The sequence below is a fragment of the Anas acuta genome, chromosome 2 (assembly GCF_963932015.1).
Source record: "Anas acuta chromosome 2, bAnaAcu1.1, whole genome shotgun sequence".
Taxonomy (NCBI): Eukaryota; Metazoa; Chordata; class Aves; order Anseriformes; family Anatidae; genus Anas; species Anas acuta.
This window is the reverse complement of record NC_088980.1, coordinates 33,427,573-33,448,080: the sequence shown is the minus strand read 5'-3', so window position 1 is coordinate 33,448,080 and position 20,508 is coordinate 33,427,573. Positions and strand designations below refer to the sequence as shown.

Genomic DNA, 20,508 nt, shown 5'->3' with positions numbered 1-20,508 from the left:
TATGGACAGTTTCCTTTTCTAGTGGGCTTATTTTGCTCTCAGGAATGTGAATCTTTCTACTGCATCAACTCCCAGATTGGCCTGAGAGCAGCAGGCATCTTACTGTAGGAAAGAATTCAAACAAAGCCAAGCAAGGAATATTATTATTGTTTATGAACTGTATCATGTCTATTAAGTGTCTTTCTGGATCAGAAGCTGATTAGGTTCCAAGTAAGATTGAAATGCATTTTTAATGGAAACAATACTTTTATATCCTGAAAACAAATAATAGCATTTCCAAAATCAGTCAAAGCAGCCTGAACAAATAACACAGTTGAAGCTTTTTGTAATTTCAGGTGTTAATGAGAAATACTAATGTTTCTCAATACATGTAGCACAGCTGCTGTGATCTATTCCCCAGCACCAGAAAGGTCACTGATATATTCTGACATAGATTTATCACATTGTCCTGTTCTCTCCCACATTTCTGAAGTCAGATAGGTGCTTAGAAATAGCTCCTAAAAATAGCTTCCCAGGAACACCATTAGCAGCTGCATGCAGAAGCTGCTGCTTTGACATCTCACGTTACTTGCATAGCATCGAACAGTGCTCAGTAGAAACGAGTAGGATGGTTGGTTCCTGGAAAGCTTCTCATGTAGCTGGAGAGTGTGGAAAAAAGGATGATAATGAAACAAAAGAGAGGGAGGGAGCGTGCAAGTTAAGCTGATTGGTTTGGGGAGTTTTAAGGGTTTTCTCCTTTAATTTATGGTAATGTTATTAAAAATTCCCTGAGGACAAGGACTGGAACAGAGCTCTTCAGCCTTCGCCAGTTTGTTAACAGTCAGCAATGGAGGGCAATACATCTTGTTGTTTTCTCTGCCTGTCTCAGTAGCAGTGGATTTAGCTTTTCCTTTTCTGCCTCTGCCGGCTGGGAGGTTTCACAGGCAGTGAGTTCCCAAAAGCTCATACCAAGCTTGACAACTGTAGCAGAAAACACACGCTCTTCAAGCCACCCTTGAATTTGCAAGTTGCGCAGCTAATTCCTCTTGCCATATAAGCTCCCATGAAAGAGCAGCGAGATTCTGTTCTTAGACAGAAATCAAAAGCATAACAGATGAAAACCCAGGGGCCTGCAGAGCAGCTTTGAAGAACTTCAGCATCCGTCTGCTGCACTGTTGCCTTTCACCTTCTCCAAAGGAAATGGCTCGGGGGCCTGCTGTCTTACCTATTTGTTCTGAAGCTGTGGAGGAGTTACAGGCTGGATCACCCACCCCTGCTCAGGGTTACCTGTTGCTCTGTGAGGGAGCCCTTGCATTGCCCTGGCAGGGGACATGCCGCCCATGTTCCCAGCAGCAGCACATCTTCCTGGGAAGTTCAGTGTCCTGCCACCCTCTTGCCCCTCCTGCTCTGCCTACATGTGTGCAAGCTGTCTGGTGTTGGCTACTTCTTCCTTCCTCCTCCCCTTTCCTGTATCTAGCTGTTACCTCACGGGTTGCACTGAAATAGCAAGTCCTTTGTGTCACTGGCATGCAGAAATGAGCAGCAGGCAAGGTGCAGCTCTCTGATTCCTTCCCTTTCTCTGTCCTGTAGGCAATGAAGTTCCTTCAAAAGAGCACCATGAACTGAAGCCATACGTCCACCACCTGCATGTCATCGACAACCAGCAAGCTCTCTTCGAGCTTTCTCACAGGATAGAGCCACGCGTGTGAGCGTACCCAGCTTCGTATAACCTTGTAACTGCAGCACTTTGAATTAAGTGAATGTTTATGCCAAGCATGTTGCTTCCCTATACGAGAACAGTTTACTGAGTTTTATCAGTAGCTCACACAACATGCACAGGAAAATCGGGCAGAGCAAGCAAAGAAGCTGCTCACAGAGCTGCAGGGCAAGCTTGGTGCTGTCCCCGCTCGTCACCAAGCGGAGCAGTGTTCTTTGAGCTCAAGAGCTTGGTTTCTGTGAAAATATTGTTTGGTCCAGTGTAGCTTTCAATGCAGATTCTGCCAGTATTAGAAAGAAAGGAAGCGTCACATCACAGCAGCAAACCATTGCAGCAAGCAACATGAAGCAAGGGGATTTGCAGTTGGTCGCAGTGTGTACCTCGCTAATTCAAGGTTGCCAAAAATACTGTGCAATCCGGGCAGCTCCCCTGCATCCACCGGAGCATCTTTTTTGGGATGAGTGCGGACAACCAAGGACTGGAACATAAAAAGGCAGCACACCAGGTGAAGTTCAAGAGTGTGTCATGATTTGGAGGTCAGTAAACAGTTGATACTGTAATGGCCCCTTAGGAATCTGCTTTATAAAACACACTGTAGGAGCCAGTCCACTTTTGTTGCAGTTTCTGGACACAATTGTTTGTACACAAAAAATGTGTTACTTTCTTCCTTTTCATTTATCTCAGATTTAGTACTAACTGCATTTAAAGGGTTATAGACTGTTATAGAGGAGCTGCTTTTTTTCAGCTTGGATTACACCCTCCTTTGTGTCAATTCAGAGGCAATGCCTAGGCTCACCTACATTCCTGACTAACCTTCTGGAAATGCTCTGTTTTAGCAGGTAAGATTTCACCTAACTCGCACAAGCTTCCAGTTCCTAAAGAACAGCACTGTACGCCCTGCAGGGTACCAGTGTAACAACCTGCATACACACCAGGCTGTTGGCATTAGGGTCCCTTTCTGCTTCTGTGCACCTCACACATTTTCCTTAGCCAATTTTCATGTAGTTAAAAGTAGTACTTCAGGGCACGTACTGAGGCAGCAGATCTAAAGTCCTGTCTACAACTGACCTAAATCTACACACCGCTCTCACCATAGCTCCGGTTTTCAGCATGAAGAAGTTACACAAAATAATGTGTGCTGCTCTGCCTGGCACTCTCGTTCATACACAGACATGCAGTAACAGTCCCTTTGCAGAGCAGGGAGGTGGATACATTGCACCACTCTGCCCATCTCTGTCCTATGTTTTCCACGTGAGGAAGATGTCCAAGAAGATGCTCCTTTACTGAAATGTGGATCTACTGAACTAGCATGCTCTTCATCATTGTGTTATCTCTGGTTTAAAGGGATTTTTAAAAAGCAGCTTTAATAAGTAGTCTGTGGGGAAAATCTGTAGAATGCATTCAGTTTTCCCATCTGTGAAATATTGTATAGATCTATTGTAAAGGAAACAGATGTTTCAGAAATGTATTTGCTTGTACTTTGTTATTATCAAATACTATATGACTTTTTTTTTTTTTTAAAGAAAAAAAAATATTCTTTTTACCCAGTAAAAAGAAAGAAAAAAAATAAACTCTTGCTGGCCATGGAGTAAAAATTTCCTATGTTCTTCTGTAGATGTGACTGCACATATTGTAAATAAGTCTTTTGTGCAAACAGACCAAAACTGTTCAGATGAGTATACTAGCTGCAGTGGACTCCCTTTTTGCAGTGTAAGAACACAAACCATGGGTTGAATTTGCTTCTTGTTTTGTTGCAGTTCTTCCTCTGGCTCCAGCACTCCCTGAATCCCCACCCTTAGATGCATTACCTGCATTGTCTGCTGGTTTTTGAGCTCCCCCTTGTGAAATCTCATTACTACAATGTTATTTTTAAGAGCCTGCATATAGACCTGACTGCATGCATTAGTACATATGTTATAATGCTATTCCACAAGTTGTTCTGTTGAAAACTGTGGGAGAGGGAGCATAAGAAAGTACTTGCAGTTCACTGCATTCAGCTCTGTGATAGTTTTGGTGGTTACTGCTGTTGAAGCAGCAGCAGTGCCGGAGAAGAATAAAGGAAATGAAAGAAGAGAGGAAAAAAAAATAAATAAAAAAGACAACTGCTTGGGCTTTAATTTGAAAGTATGCTAAAGCCAGCTTGAAGTCTCCTCACTGCCAGTTCAAACTGGCTGAAGTAAGTTGTTGGGTAATGTACCAGTGGGCTTCAAGCCAGCCTGAGCATTGGCTTTCTGCACCACTGTAACTTCATACTGAATCGGGTGTTGTCTGTCCCTTACAGCTGGCATGAAATCAGTTTGAAGGCACAAAGCCAGCACTAAGCATGTTATCCAAGTTCTGGCTAACTGGACTATTTTTTAAAACTTTACAAACTAATTTTTGTAGTGGCCTTTATTATTTGAATATGACTTGATGGTCTGAGGGACCGACTTTGGTGCATCAATTTCACATGGAAAATATGGGTCTTTAAACTGTTACCTAGAAGAAAGGCAAGTAGCCCAAATAATATGTCTAACAAACAAAAAGGCCTGTCAAAGTCTTCCTTCAACACCTGAAGTATTGCAGAGCTGGGCTTCGGACTGGCAGGCACTTTGAAGGTGTGGTGGGAGGAGAAACAAACCCTGTGAAAGTGCCAGGAGCACTACATAGCCTCTCCCGGGGCCCAGCACAGGTAAAACTGTGATTTTTAAAATTCATTCTTGCCCAATAGCACATTTATGTTACATGGATAAAATCCATGAATCCTGTAAGTTCAGTATATCACAGCGACACCTGAGGCTAAATATTCTGCATATTTTCATGAGTAGCTAGGAGGAGTAATTAGACAAAACCAAGGAAAAAGCTAGGTCACCCTACACATCTGATGTGTGATTTTGCTGCATCAAATGTAGATGCTTCCATTATTTGTTTGATTCTAACCCCATTTCAGATAGAAGTTAACTGCATTTGCATGACACTGGCAAAAAAAATAAAAATAAAAAATATATTGAAACAATAAGATATGTGGCTGTAAAATTACAAAGAAAGATGTAAATACTAAACATTTTAGCAGAGTAATATTTATTTGCATAGCCTATTTATTGTCATCTTATTACACTGTTAAGAAATACTGGGATGAAGTCAGTGAGCTGAGGTAAGAACACCTGCCTGTTATGTTCTCTCTGAGTGCCATAATGCTGTCAGCTTGCATTAAAAGTAATAAAACAGAAAACCCCAAATCAAGGTATTTACCTAACTTCTCAGGGACTACAGCTAGTAGTTATCCACCGCTATGAGACCTGGTATGTATGAAATAATCTGATTTACCAGAATCAATGTTGCCAATGTTTTCCTTTTCATATTTCATGCTTGTCTGCCTCTGTACATATTAATTGTGTTGTGTATTTATGAGAGCTAGTAAGCAATAATTTATATGTCAAAATGGCCAAGCAATACAAGGTTAAAACTTGTAGAAGCAACTGTTACACTTATCTTGCATTTTCCAGTGTTTTTTAATATTGCTTTTCAAAATATAAAAACTACCTTAATGAAGACTGGGCTCTGTGCCTTCCTGCCTATCGCACATCCTTTTTATTCCTAACCATAATATTTTATGCTCATACTTATTCAACTACCATAGCCCCTCGCTGTGTTTGTGAGGTGGATGCAGTGCCTGGCTTGGGAGCCTGGCTCTATTCAGAGCCACTGGTACCTCTCTGGTTGGTGGGTCTTGCTGATGCTGATAAATACTAGGTGATTTCAGAAGCAGAGATTATATTAACGGGGTCTCAGCTGTTCCTTATCATCACCACACAGTCTAAGAGGGGCCTGGAGCCATGGTGAGAAGTCCCTGTGGGAGAGGGGAGGAGTACATCTATCTTCAAATTCCCCGGAGTCTGCTTATCAGCACTTGATCCTCTTAGCGAGGGGAGCAAATGCTTTCCCCTCGCATCATTTGTCCTTGCTGCTGCTTCTCTGGTTTCCTCTCTCTTCTCTCAGCTTGTCTGGAGTGTGACAGTCAGAGCCTGCAGTGAGTGTTCTGTAATGCACCTGAAGCTTGTCTGCTCCTTCCATCCTTTCCACTCATAAACTAAGAACCACTAAGCCAAGCCTGGCTATTTCACACACAAATAACACTTGGTACCTATGGTGTGATGTCTGTTTGAAGTGCTTTATAAACAGGCAGTGCTTCATCCTCTAAGTGGCTGAACCTTACCTAGACCTTTAAACTTGATCAACAAAGTATGTGTGACAGTGTGATATCTAGGTAGGGTGTATAATAATTGAAACTGGAATAATTGAAATGGTACAAGCCCAAAATGTTGATACAGCTCTATAATATCATTTAAAGATTTTTCCATGCTGTCAGGACCATGCAGATATGTAGGACTGAGGACAGGTACCTCAGCTCCAGCTATGCTAGAAGAGCCATTAAGAAGAGGCTGCCGCACTCAGCAGCTGATCTCTAAACGTGGTTCCTTCAAACCATCTTGCTGAATTATTAAGGCAAGGGTTCCCTTGTTTTTCTCAACCTAAAAAAGAGCTTCAGTGGCAAAAACATGTAGTTTAAGCTGCCATGGGAAGGCAAGAGGAAGCAGGTGGGGGCAGTTTGCTGGGGTGAACTGTACAAAACAGGACTGGCCTGCCCTGAGGCAGTCTGCCTTGTGCAGAGGTGATTCCCTCTTCTCTGTGTAAGAAAGACCCAAGCCTGAAAAATAAACCTGAATATTTGCTCTGTTTCACATCTCAGCAGGTTTCCATGCCACAGTGGGCACCTGCCCTGGGTCATGCTCTCTTCTGCCGCAGGGAAGGCAGCTGAGCACACACACAACACAGCCCAAAGCAGCAGGTTAAACAACACCTCCTCGGGCTCCAGCACTCAGCCTTTACAGCTCCTACAGCAACCACCATGTCATGCTGACAGCACAAGTAGCTACAGTAATACCTTGAAATACGTGGCTGTATCAGGTATCAGAGAATCACACAGTTCAGTTAATCTATCAGTAGACACGGGGCAAATAAACAGTCTGAAGCAAGGAGATAAATATTTTCCTCTGCATTCCCTCCAGTCTGGAAGAAGGCTGATGGACTTCATAAGACCTTTATAAAAGTCCAGAAAGCCTAGGGAAAGTGAGCTTTGGCATGTGCCCAGCCTCGGAGGTCAGGGATGATGCAGTCTGCATACTGGCTTTTAGCTTCCACTGCCATTTTCACTCCACCACCTCAGAGGTCTGTACTGCCAGTGATTTGCAGAGGCACCATCCTTCACAGATCATCCTAGACTCTGCAGTTTTGGGAACTGGCTGAGCTTTGGCATTATCTTCCATCCCTCTCCTATCCCAGGCAGACTATGAAAGGAGGGAAAGGGGGACAATCCTGAAAGCCTCAGAAAGCTTCCTTTGCTCTGAAGGGTGCTGCAAACTCTTTCCTGGTCCTGCTTCCCCAGGGGGAATCCTCAAGGTAGAGGTAATTTTTGTCCTTACCATTGATAAAAACGCAGCAAGTGAGAGAAAGCATTTAAGATCCATTTAATTTGGGTCTCAGGAGAGAGAGAAGAGCTATTCAGGAGGCCACATAAGCCCAGCAGGTGAAGGGGAAGCTCTTTGTGTGTCTGATTGATTGCACCTGTATATTGGCCTGCTTAAGTCATTAACTTGTTGGGAGAAGTGGAGAATGCAGGGTTTGTGTATAAGCAGTTTGTCCTTGTATGTGTGGATTAGCTGTAGTGTGCCTTAAGGTCCTGGTGCCATTGATTCCTCTGTAAAGTTTCAGCTATCTCTTTAATTACTTCTGTGGAAAGATGGGGTATGGACTGTATGATATCTGGAACAGGTTTTCTTTTTGTCTTGCACCTGAATTCTTGCAGCAAGTTGTCAAGGCTTCTGAAACTTGAGCAGGTTGGGTTCTTGTCTTGGCCTCCTGCTGTTGCTCTGTCACAGGTGCAGGTCCTTTCCTCTCCACAGGAATATGGGTTTGATGGAGCCTTACTTGTCATGGGGAAGTGACGCTGACAGAAGTCACCCATTTAACCTAAGGGTCTCTTGAGAGAGGCACCACCAGCTGTGACAGATGGCTTGAGAGCACAGAGCTGGAGGGGAATTTACCAAGAAATGTAAATAGTGATGATTCAGACCTAGGGATGACAAAGGATGGCGAATATCAAACCCCAGATCAAGCAATTCCACAGTAAGTTGTACAGGCTTTTAACAAATATTTGTGCAAGCTCTCTTTTACGCATGAAGAAGGTTTGTATTGCTTGATGAGCAATTAAACTGCTGCTGAGGCCACTTGGGCCTGATTCCTGCATAGGCCTGCTCCCATGATGTGTGCTGTCGGCGGAGGTGACTAGGACAAACAAACTTCTGTTGAGGGATTTGGCTCAGAATTTCAGGGCGACAGTTTGTCAGCCATAAATCCCCTGAAAATGTGGAATCTTATGGTTATGTCAAGCACCTCAGAAAAAGCTTCCATTGAAACAAACCCAGCTACTGTTGTAAGGGAATCTCTCCCCTTTCATTCAGAGCAACAATGGAAAGTTACGTTAACCTATAGATTGTTGGTTGGAAGCCTCTATGTAAGTCCAAACAGATGATGATGTGATGATAGGAACTATCAGAGAGGCATATGACTTGACTAGGAATGATTTGAATGAGTTCAAAATAGTATAGAATTAATATAGACATTCTTGCTTACTGTTTATTTGATGAGGTTTACTTCATTTTAAGTGAAGTAACTAACTTTAATTTTAAATAAGATTTTCTGCTGAATAGTATAATTCAGTTTAGCCAATTAAATTTTATTTTTATGCTTTTTGCCAGTGTGGATTAATTCTCAGAGTGGTATGAGTGAGTCCAGGAGACTTGAGCTGGGTTTGTGCAAGTGCAAATGAGGAGAGACCTGGGCTAAATGCTGAGGCTTTCTGGGAGAGTTGAGTGATATCAGCATGGCAAAGGTAGGTATCATTTCCTGACAAGAACTAGAGAAGAAACCGCCAGTGCCAAGTTTTATGAAAAGACAGGCAGGGTTCTTACAGGGAGCATCTCAGTAAGGAGCACATCATCGTTTTGACCAAGGAGAGGGCTTGGTTGATGTGGTTGCTTCCAGCAAAAGCTGCTGCCAGTTTGAACAAACTTCCTGCAGCCAATCTGCTCATAGCTGTAGCTTCTCTTTCCAAAACTCAGATACCATTGACATCTAGTGGTGAAATCCTGTGCCTGGAGTGACAGTTTATTGCATCAAAACTGCCTGTGTGATCTTGAGGGACTGAAGGCCATAGTGCAGCTGTGAAAGGCTCCTGTCATCTGTGTGGTCCGCTGACCCCCGTTTATTAGATCTGTTGACTCAGATTCCCATTTAAGTGGATTGATGTGATTATCTGTTCAGCCTTTTTGTGCACGTTTCCCTCTGGATTTAGTTTCCAGCTTTTATGATGAGAGGGCACATTCACTTAGGACAGATGCTAATGGGAATAAAGACCTTCACCTCCTCATCTGCCAGTAGTCCCCCGAGTCAGCATCTCATCCAAAGCTGCTGGCTGCAACATGAGCATTTGGCCTGGGCTAGCTTCTCTAAACATGCCACAGAGTTGTCTGTATGTATTTGACAGAAGCAAGCAAACTCCCTGCCTGCTGGGTTAATAACACAATGCTGAGCTTGGTGTTTCATCCAAGTAGCAGTTCTGTGAGCCCAAGGAGAGCTTTTGTTGATGGTGGTGGTTGTTTTTTGTTTGTATATGTTTTGGTTTTGAGGAAGGTGCTGTTGTACATGTGCTCTGTTGGTGTTTGTTTGCAGCTATGTTCACCTGACCTTTGAAAAGCAGGAGGTTAAGCTGTTTTGTATAGCATTGCTGGGCTTTGATCCCAAATACAATGTGCTGCAAATGTACTGCACTGTGAAAAGAAAACAGGTTGCTCCTGGTTTCAGATCTCTCACGTGTATCTGTCAGGAGGCCAGGAGGTACAGCCCTGCTGGGTTGTCCCCTGGAGCAGACATGGGGCAGTGCTGCACCTGGGGTAGGTGCTTTGGGGCTGGTCTGCAATCTCTCTGCCATCATGGGTCATGTCCTCTTCACCCTGGGCACAGCACCCCAAGTTCCCCATTTCTGCAGTGCCCCCATGTGCACAGCTGGGGCCAGCCAGCTGGAGCTGGCATATGGTGTCACAGGGAAGCTGCAAATACATAAAACAATGGAGCATTTAGGAATCAGTCATGTTACAAGTCACTGGTTGGAAGTCAGTGACTACTAAAAGGAGTAAAATTCAGAAAGGCTGAACATCGCTGCTGCTGGTCAGTGACAGCTGCAGATTTTAGGGACTCTGGGAAAATCGGAATTTCCCCAAAAATAAAAACTAGATTTTGATGTGATTTAGGGACTGGGAGAGCTGCAGTTTTATCATACGTGTATCATTTATAGTTATGAAGAAGCACAATGCCACTGCTTTTGAGCCTGCAGGCTAAGCCAAATCATGAACCTGGGAGATGTGCTCATCTCAAGGCAATCCTCTTTCTCTACGTAATAACCCTCTTATTAAAAAAACACACACAACTTGTTAACTCTATCCTACCACTAAATCCTGCAGCTCATTATGGGATCTCTCCAGAGTGTATTTGTATTTGCTGTGCTGTTGCGACTGTGGTCACAGAGATTGTCTCTGCTTAGCCTGGGGCGGTGACAAGGGCTGTTAACACTTGCTTTTTCCTGGGCTCAGGTGCTTGTGAACAGCAGATAAAAGAAATGTCAATAAATCTTATTCACTTAGTGGCATTTAGAGGGATCTGAAAGCACACAAAGATTAAGTCCCCCAGACACCATTGGCAGAGAGAAGTTACTGTACCTGTTTCATACATGCAGCAACTTAAGAGAGCAGCAAAGAGGCTTGGCCACGGTCACTCGCAAATCATGATCTAGGTTTAGGTTGGAAAGGACCCTTATGGTCATCACATACAACCATCAACCTAACACTTCCAAGTCCACCATTAAACCACGTTCCTAAGTACCACATCCACACACATCTCAAACACCTCCAGGGATGGCATAGATCTTCCCCTTGGGACTGGAAACAGCCACAGGGTTGAGCAAGCTTTCCACATCTGCTGCTTCTCCTAAACCAACTTCCTCTTCCCTTTGGCTGGCTGATGGTTGCCCAAGTAATGTACTCTGTGACGAGCCTAAGGACACAAGTCACTTTGAGTGTAGGATAGCTGATGTGCATAGAGTCAGATACCACAGACAACAACCACAGACCTGAGGGGAAATTTTAGAAGCTGGAGAAAGGTGGAGCACCTTTCTCAGGCTCCTCAGAGCAACCCCTTTAGGTAGAAAAGGAGCCCCTCTTCCTGGGGGCTGTTTCTGGTGTTTCCCCTTGCTTGCTACAGTCATGGCTCCAATCTTCACCCTAACATCTTTCTCAGCAGGCTGCTACTAGCAGTAGTTTGCTCCCTGGGCCTCCCAGTCTGCCAAAACAGCAACCAGATCTTACTGGCTTGGGTTTCACTACTATATAGTTTAATGGTTTTATTTTTTTCTGTGAATATCTTTGTTAAGAGAGGTTGAAGAGAGGGCTACTTTTGTATTCCTTACATTGCAATATCTCAGGCTGAATGCCAGCAAGAGCATACTGTGACCAAAAAGCAGATAATTGGCTCTAGGAAAATCCTGTCCTGTCTTGTGCAGAGGATTGCACTATCAGGTGATTGGCAAAAGAAGGAACTATGAAACTAAATTCTTCTTGAGTTTTGTTCTCCTTTATGTCAGCAATCACGTTTGTAGTAACCTGTGCTTGTGGGAGCATGAGTTTACTGCTGATACAATTGAGGGAGAAGAGGAAGCATTTTTAACCTAGTTTCTAAAAAAGAACATGTCTCTTGCTTGCTCTGTCTTATCCCTTGTTAACTTTCTAGTACTTGAAATTCATTCATCCAAGTCTGAAAGTGTAATGAAGGCTTCAGAAATAATTATGTGCCTGAGGGGAACGTGGAGGGCAGCTGGGAGAGATGTGAGGGAGTCAGGCAGGAGGGTGCAGCACCGCTCCCCAGCCCCTTGGCTCTGCGGCAGGCAGAAAGCCAGCTCGTGCCCAATGCTACATTAGCTCATGCCCAGTGGCAATTTTGCAGGTCATAGGAATCAGCATGTGAGCATGTTCAAGCAAGGTAACAATAGCACACCTTGCTTTTCCTCCTGAAGGTTTAATGGCTGGTAGAGCTGGCAACGCATTGATCCAGGGTCATGAGCCAGTTCCTGCTTTTACCTAATGTTATTGCTGATGTCCTAATGTTAGTGCTGCCCTGTTCCGAGCTGACTACTACCAGTAAAACAGCAGGGCCATTCAATATTTGTAATTGGGGTGTGTATGTCTTTTTTTGCTTGCTTTCTTGCTTTTTATGTCTTCAGCTGCTGTATGGAGAAGTGGAACAGGGAACAGAAATTGAACATCAGGGGAACAGAAATTGAACATCTGTCCTATTTCTATCCTGGATATTTCACAGTGCAAAGACCGGTGCTTGACTATCTTACAGCATCTTTTCTGAAGGAGCATAAATGCTTTAGGGCTGCCAAAATGAAAGATCCATGGAAATCTTAAATCTTGTCTGGCCCAGCAAGATGATACAATCTGAATATAACAGAATGGCACCAGTGAATATAACAGAATGGCAGAACAGCGATTACACAAAGCAGATAGCAGTGCAGGTATGCTTTACTGCAAGAACATTTTGGACTGGCTTTTAATCAATAAAAAGACATTTCTAGTTGGAGCAGGTTGGATGGGAATCAGATCAAGTTTCCTGCCTTGTTTTCAAGTAGTAACATGGAATTAAGCTTAAGTAATGTGAACTGATATTTGGATAGGGTTATTTGGTATATATTTATTTATTACTTTCTCACTCTGTTGTGTAAAAATGAAACAAAAAGGGGGAAAAAACTATTTTCAGATAGCACTCAGTGCTGCCGAGTGGAAGAGGAATATCGCAGCGCCATCTAGGGGCTTCTGCGCTCAGGAGGGGACTTCTGCAGGTGGAGCTGCCACTAATTGGAAGCTGACAGTGTGTTTTAGCTGTTCTCACCTTGCCAAAAGTAGTCCCAACAACGGATAATAGTTTATTACTGAGCCCCCTCGCATAAGGGAGAGGACCATAAAATATTTCACAGATGTGCTGTCAAGGGTTAAGAGCATATACCTGCCATCCCTGAGAGAACTTGGCTAAGCTCACACCTGAAAAACAGATAAGTATTTACTATTTCCTCAATTTGTGTGCAAACAAGCAAAGAGTAACCTTAGTTGTGGAAGGCAACTTGATCAGACTTTTCTCTTCTACTCAGTAGCAGGGTTTAGGTACTGAATGTCACATTTCTCTCCAGGAAAAGTAGTCCTCACCTCATTCTGCGCTTGTTTCTAGGTCCTGGTATTTCAGTTGTTTTGCTAAGTACAAGAATCATTTATGGGCTTTGCTGAGCACATGGAGAGTCAAAAATCATTTACGGGTGAGGTGAGTGTCAATGGCAGAATTTGACTTGGCGAAGTGGCATCATCACACTCAGTTCTTCTGAAGCAAAAGCATTGGAACAAAGGCATCACATCAGCTGTAACTACAGCAGCACTGGTGGCAGGGATGACTTTGGATCATGCTGATAAAGCAGGAGTGGATAAAAACACAGTTAAACTCAGGCTTTTGGCATCCTAGGCCCTTCCTCTGCAGTTGCAGAAGCTAATTTATGCTCTCATTATTTTTATACATAATTGATTTTCCCCCTCTAGCTCTTCAGAGAGGAATGGTGTTTGGGGTATTTTTGATAACTGGTCTTTTGATAACTTGTCTCTGATCATGACATGGGCACTGGGAATACCGAGGCTCCTGAAAACAAATGGGGATCATCTCTAGCAGCCCTCGGGAACCTGCTGGCTACCCTGTTCAAAGTGCTCATCAATACAGGTGTGCTAGACAAGGTAGATAACATGGTATAATGAGTTTCACACTGGCTTCAATGTGCTTTTTATAGTTCAAGCAGAATTCCCATTATTACCAGAAATTTAAGGCAACATTTTTGCGAAGTTACACACCCTTGATTAATCTTTAAAAATGAATTGGAGAAGTAGCCTTCAGTGTCTATTCTGTGAAGGTCACACTCTGTGAGAGGAAACTTGTCTTGCATTTAATATGGGATAGACTGTAGTTGAATGAGAAGGAAAAAAATAAAGGTTCATTTTCTGAAGTGACTTGCTGTGTGTGCTACAGAACAGTCAGAAGGAGTTTGTCAAACAGAGCAGCGCAACAATGACACCTTCTGTAAAACACTAGAAATGTCATGTCTTGCCATTCAGCTTCTGCCTTGGAAATTTCTAACCTAGATGTTGGCAGACAGCTGCTGCTGTGGCTTCTGAAGCAGATATCACTACAGAGAAGTGGCTTCTCCCTGCTGGGCTGCACAAATGCAAATGTGCCCAGGTTGACAAGCCATAAGCCGAGGCTTGGTGGAAAAGGGAAATCTGCAGAAAAAGATTAGAAATATTAGAACCCTTTCAGCATTCTTATTCCACTTTTTATTTATTTTATTTATTTATTTTTTTCTATTCCAAAACATGTTTAAACAAATGAGTGGGAAGCTGAACTCCTTACCTGAAGGGTTTCCAGTTCACAGTGTTCATGAGTGCCCCAACCCAATGTTAGAGGCACTTGCAGACAACCCGTTAAAAATAATCCACTGCATCGTATTTCGCAAATTAATTCGTTAAAAGGACAGAGCACAAGAGGGAGCCAGACTCTGCATCCTGATAAGCTCTTGGCTGTGTGCTGGGCAGGGGCAGGGGAAGCCTGGGCTTTGGTCCTGTGCTCAGAGCCCTTTCTGTATCTGTTCAGTGCCTTCAGCCTAAGGTGCACAAAGTCCTGTGGACACAAGGTGTAGCCTCCAGGTGGCCAAGGGGACAGCCAGCACTGATACTGGTGTTAAATTTGTAGCATCTGAGATTTTTAGGGGTTTTAGTTCTAGCTGGTGTGCCTGAAGCCACTGTTAGAGCACGTGGAAGTTCGGGGTTGACCTTCTACATCCTGAGCCTCAATCCAGCATTTTTACCACCCATCAGCCCTTCAGCAGCACAACTTCAGCTGGAATGATCCTCCACGCCCTCTGCTTTCTTGAAGGGCATGACGGAAGTCCTTATCGGCCACTTAGCAACTCTGCCATGTTACTGGACAAGGCGTGAAGAGCTCAGTTTAACACTGTAAAATGAATCAGATTCCTACATATTTGGTGCTGTAGTTATCAGATAAAATGAGATTAAACCGATGGTTTGTTGTTTTCACTGCTACTTGCAGGCTGGTACAGTGTGAACACAGCCCCACAGCCCGTGATGTGATACGCAGTGCTTGTACAATGTGCAGGGCACCTAGTTCTGGGTACACAAATGTTGTATTGCAGCACCTGGACTGTTCAGGCTCAGTGGCTGTCAGAGCTGCAGGGATAGCCCTGCTCTGTTAATGCCAGTTCTTCCTTGTATAGTTGTCATAATGTTGAGCCCATAGTCACTAAATCTTCTGCCAATGCAGTTAGGGTTTCCCTAATTTCAGGAAAACTAGAATGAGAACTAAGACTCCAGTCTACAACATACATCCATAGGATTTTTTGCAGTGTAACCTGACCAAGTATGGTGGTGCTAGATCTTTACTTTGTTTGTTTATTTATTTATTTATTTATATCTGTTTACCTTCAGGATAATCCTTTTGAAACTGACAGGTTGGCACAGCTGAAAGGTAGATAATTTAATGGTTTAACTCATGCGTATTCAAATTCTTACTGACTGTGCTTCGTGGTGCCCCAAGTAACCATGTGTCCCTTCATGCATCAGGTGGCTTGAGTCAGATTTTAACTCTTCCTCTGTGACCTGCCCTCCTTTCAGTGTGCCAGGTATGATGGGGGTTAAGCTGAAATAAAACAGAGAGAAGAGCATTGTTTGAGTGGTATGTTGTGTTTGGCACATCAGATGTAATGTCAGGATAAAGTTATTCCAGCGCCTGCTCTCTGAAATTTAATATCACATTGGCTTTAAGTACCAATCATTGATATATGGTTGTGTAGGTGAACTAAGTCGCTGGCCAAGCCTCTGTTGATGACATTTGTATTCCAGTGCCTTTCAGATTTTACCCTTTTACTGCAGAAATTTAACTTTCAAAGCAGCTTCTTTGCATCCCTTGGCATGTGTCTTGGCATCCCTTGACCCATGTGTCAACTCATTGCCTCCAAGATTTTGTATTTCCCACACCTGGCAGTCGATGCTAGGCCACCCTGGGGGACAGATGAGGTGGTGAGTGGCAGGTTTGACGCCCCTCAGCATCAACAGAGAAGCAACATGATGTTTTTTGGGGGGCTTTCCATTTGTTTTGGTTTGGGGTGATGGTGGCCCTTCTTTAGAAACATTGTAAATATTGCATGCCCCAAATCCCTTTTAGGACCAAGTGATGTCTGTCACATTCTGAAATTTCCCCAAGACATACTATATTTCTGTCTAGATGTATATCTCTTCTCCAAATCCAGCACACACAGGCACTTGCACATCTCTTACCCTAATAAAGAAAGGGCGATCTATTCATAGGAGACAGCCAGATCGGACACTGGGGCTTTTTGTTTGTGCCCTGCAGGGTGCCTGATTGCTCAGCAGGGGTATACATCCACTCCTGCACGTAATCCACAGTGTGCAGTGTCACCAAAAAAGAGCATTAATTAAAGGGTGTCAGGAGAGGAAAAAAAAAGATGGTATTTTTTAGGGGAGGGAGAAAGCAGGGAGAATACATTTTTTTAAGAAGGAGGAAATAAAAAGAGACATTTTGTGGCCTTTTCTAATTTTTGGAGGGATTTTTTCTTTTAGAATTGTATGTCATATCTTCCATGCAATTTGCCAAGGCAATATTGTCAGGCAACACTGAAAATTGAATGTTTTCTTCTAGTTTATTTTCCATATTAATTCAGCACAAATACTGTTACACACTTTCAGATCCAACCTGATACTCTCCACAAATGTCAGGCACTGGCAGTAGGAAGAAGCAGCAGTATCTGGGTACAATTTTGCCTCTTTTCAGTAGAAATAATTGATTTGTGTTAATCAGATGCTGTGATATGAAAACCTGAATTTCATCTCACTGCATAACATACAAACATGTATACATCTTCAAGGGATAAAAGAATCTAATTAAACAAGTGCTTGCTTCTCATAATGTGCCATGAGTAGTTTTTTACACAACACGGCAAGTTTGCTAAAGAACAGTATCAATTCCACAAATTAGATTACCTACAAGTAAACCAGAAAGTTAAAATTACTGGGATTAGCTCCTTCCTTGAACAGTGAAAAACCCCAGTGATCTCTGCATGGAATTACTCAGTAGGGCTGAGGTTCTCTCTCACATCCAGCTATGATCTGAGCTGCTTGGGCAGTCATTGGGCACCCTTCCCCTGCCCTAGGGGAAGGAGGGCAGGAGGGGAAGAGTTATTTTGTTTTGCTTTTACTGGTTTTTCTTTTCCTTCCTCTTCTGTGTGGTAGTGCCTCTCACGCTACCCTGAAACAGCAAATTTTCACCAAGAAATGTCAAAATACTCTGTGGGAGTGTGCCAGGATCAAAACCGCTTTCTGCATTTTCTTCAGAACTTTTCAAAAGATTTTCTTATTCTTGCTTCCAAGAGCTTTATTTTAACACAATATCTATTTGTAGTTATTTGGGTTAAAGCAAGGTAATAATACTACCCTCTACCTGTAGTTTCTGCACTGTGGACATGATTTCCTTCATAAATGATGTTGCAGATTTCAGTGTTGCCAGCAACACTGACATCAGGTTTGAATTAGAAAAATACTTTTTTTTTCAAAATCCACTTCTTTCCATTTTTCCCCAGCCCACCAACATAGTACCAATGAGATGCTGAATACTCGTTTCTTAGTTAAGCATACTGTTCTGTGAACAGTGAAATTAATGAAACCTGTTTTTAAATTGGTGATTTCTATGCTAATTTCTATGCTTTCTATCCTGCTGCATGTCCACTGTGACAGACCCTGCTTTTCTCCCTGTATACCAGTTTATTCTCAGCCTCTCTCCTCTCTCTCCACCCTCAGCACTGACTCTCTTTCTGCCAACCTCCCCCAGGGCTCAGCACCCTCAGCTCTTTGCTCGGACAGCCACAGGCTACGTCCATCATAGCTCAGCCCTAGCTTGGTATGGCCTGCTGCTGATGAGGTGAACCTCACTTGGCAGTTCTTCACGGGAAGGGAGAAGATATTATCTTGAGTCTTTCTCTTCTCTTCAGTTACAACTCCTCAGAAAACATGAGAAATTTGTATATCAAGTTAAGTCGCTGTTGGCTGAAGAATTCATGAGTTAAGGTTGAGTAATTCAGCAGAAATGGATGATAGTATTACATCAGTCTCCTTTCTTTAGAAAACCAGGCTAAAGTGACTTGGGAAACCCAAATCCAGGGGAGACATCAGCATGTGAAGAGCATTTGAAGAATTGCTGGTGGCACGCTGAATGAAGAAAGTAGTTTGAGTAAGCGGGGTTGATGGTGCGATACATTGGTAATACAAGGAATACTTAAGGAAAATAGTTGTGCTGAAGAAAGTCTTAAGAGAGTGAAAAGTTGTGGCATAAGGAATGGAAGAGGAACTTGGTCTTATTCTAAACAGCCAGAAGGAGTTTTACATTTTCAGTACATGCATCTGAAATTGTCTTTAAGACTGAAATAACCCCACGTGCACTTTATGACAGTATTTTCTCAATAAAAGCACAAGTTGGGAAGCAGTTTCTAGGAGAGAAAACAAATCAAAAAGTACTTACAAGTTCATTTATTTTCACTAATTTCTAAATGGCTTTTCTAAATTCATGTAGTGTTATACAAGGAAATTGTGAAAATGCTAAAGCTCTTCATAACCTTCATGGGAGTGCAATCACACTTTACTTCTTTTTTTTTTTTTTTTTTTTCTCCTCAAACAGCAGCCAGGGCAAAAGTATATATCTTGGGTATAGCACTGAGTTTTTTATTAGTGTTTTAGAAATACAATGTTGATGAGACATCGGGTGTGTCATGGGAGCAGAAGAAATGTGAGCTGTGCATCAGACAGACAGGGTCTTCCTGGGAGTTGAGTCTATGCCAAAATGTTTCTGATTTTCCTTTATGTTCTTTCCTCTGTGATGTACGTGGGCTTCAGGGGCTCTTTGAACAGGAGTTTGGGTTGTAGCTGCTGGCTGAACAGCTGACAATTTTCTGAGCTCTGGCATAAACCCCCAGCTTTTTGGTGAACTAGCCCCATGTTATGGTGTGAGCAGAGCAGAATACATGGTCCTTTCATGGTGGGAAAAGTGAGTTAAGTTGGGTTGTGTTGAATGGCTACAGACTCACAGTTTGGGGCTGCTGGCCTCAAAATCTGTTTCTTTTGTACAGACCCCTTTGTGTCATGAGCAGTCTGTGATCAAAGTGGGCAAATGTTTAGGAATAACTGAGTTTTTCATTGCTATTCCCACTGAGACTTTGTGGGCATTTTTGTAAAATCTGTCCTAGAATTGCTGTGAGTCCAGTTTGTAATCATGTTGGGGAAGACATCATTTCATTCAGGCACAATTTTTGCTGGCTGGAGGAGATAGAAGCCAAGTTTTCTGTTGAAATTATCATAAGAGAAAGATCTTTCCCATGTCAGCCAGGCTAATTTTCATCTTTGAACCTCCTCATGTAGGAAGAGAGCATAGAGTAAGAGAGGCCAACCAATATGGGACTTTCCCTCTTTGCTGTTTGCAGAATTAGTTAATCAGTAACAAAGTGTGCCAGGCCAGCTCTGCATGCAAATCTTTCAGAAAACCTCCATGGGCACTGCAGGCTTCATAACCATTATGAAGCAAGTAATGTGACATGCCTAGTCCCAGGTATATAGTCTGTGTTATTGCTTTTTCAACCTTCTTGCTTAAAACCATGGCTTTGCACAGCATACTCCAAGGATGCTGGTACTAAAGCAGTCATAAATCATGATAGTTATATGTTTTATTCAAGTAGGTGGAAGGGCAGGAGGAGTAATGCCAAATGGACAGGAGAGGTGAGACTGAAAAGGTTAAAGCTTTACTACTAAAGCTGAAATTTACTGCTTACTCACACAACCTGATTTTGGTATGGCTTTCCCAGAAAATATTTATTTCAACCCTTAAAGCCCTAAACATTTCCTATTATATGCATTCGTTAGTAACAATAAAACAAAAAAACTGTGGCAGACCTTTTTTTATGCGCTTAATTATGTAGCTGAAGCAAGTTGCCTTAATTTCCAAATCTAATCTGCATAGATACAAAGATCATGGAACAATCTGGAGATTTGTTCTTTAACCAAGGGGAAAAAAACAACAAAGGGAGTAATTAAACCACAAAAAGTATATACAAATAAGATAGTATCTGACAGAAAACCATGGGGGGCATCTTCCTTTGCATTTTTTTTTTTTTTTTAAATGCTGGTGTTTAAAAGAAATGAGAGAAAGAAACAAAAGTCACTAGGAAATATATGAGCATTGATTTTCAGCTTTTGATGCTAGCAAGGTTGTCTTTTTTATTTTTTATTTTTACCATGTGTTTTTCCGTACTTATTATTCTCTGTTCTTTAGCTATACTTAAAAATGATTTAAAAGATTCTTCAGAGCTACAGAATATGAAAAAGGTACATCACTAATGAATCCTGGAACAGGCAACATTAGATGTGTAGATAAACATGTACTAATATAAGCACTAAATTATATTGAAGGTTATGTGGCTCCCTGTGAAATACTGCATTTGTTATAATTGGGATATTTATATCTTTATTTTCTCTGAAGAAAAAGCATCTGAGTGAGAC

At 42.5% G+C, this 20,508-nt stretch overlaps 1 protein-coding gene across 1 annotated transcript in view; it reads left to right on the top strand.

Moving 5' to 3' along the window:
- The window catches only part of RAPGEF5 (Rap guanine nucleotide exchange factor 5), a 161,556-nt gene extending 156,329 nt beyond the window's left edge, over window positions 1-5,227 (top strand). The window contains exon 26 of the mRNA XM_068674166.1: window positions 1,570-5,227. Within this exon, the coding sequence (XP_068530267.1) occupies window positions 1,570-1,688 (119 nt within the window). The 3' untranslated portion in view covers window positions 1,689-5,227. The remainder of the gene's footprint in view (window positions 1-1,569) is intronic.
- Window positions 5,228-20,508: the final 15,281 nt, after the last annotated feature.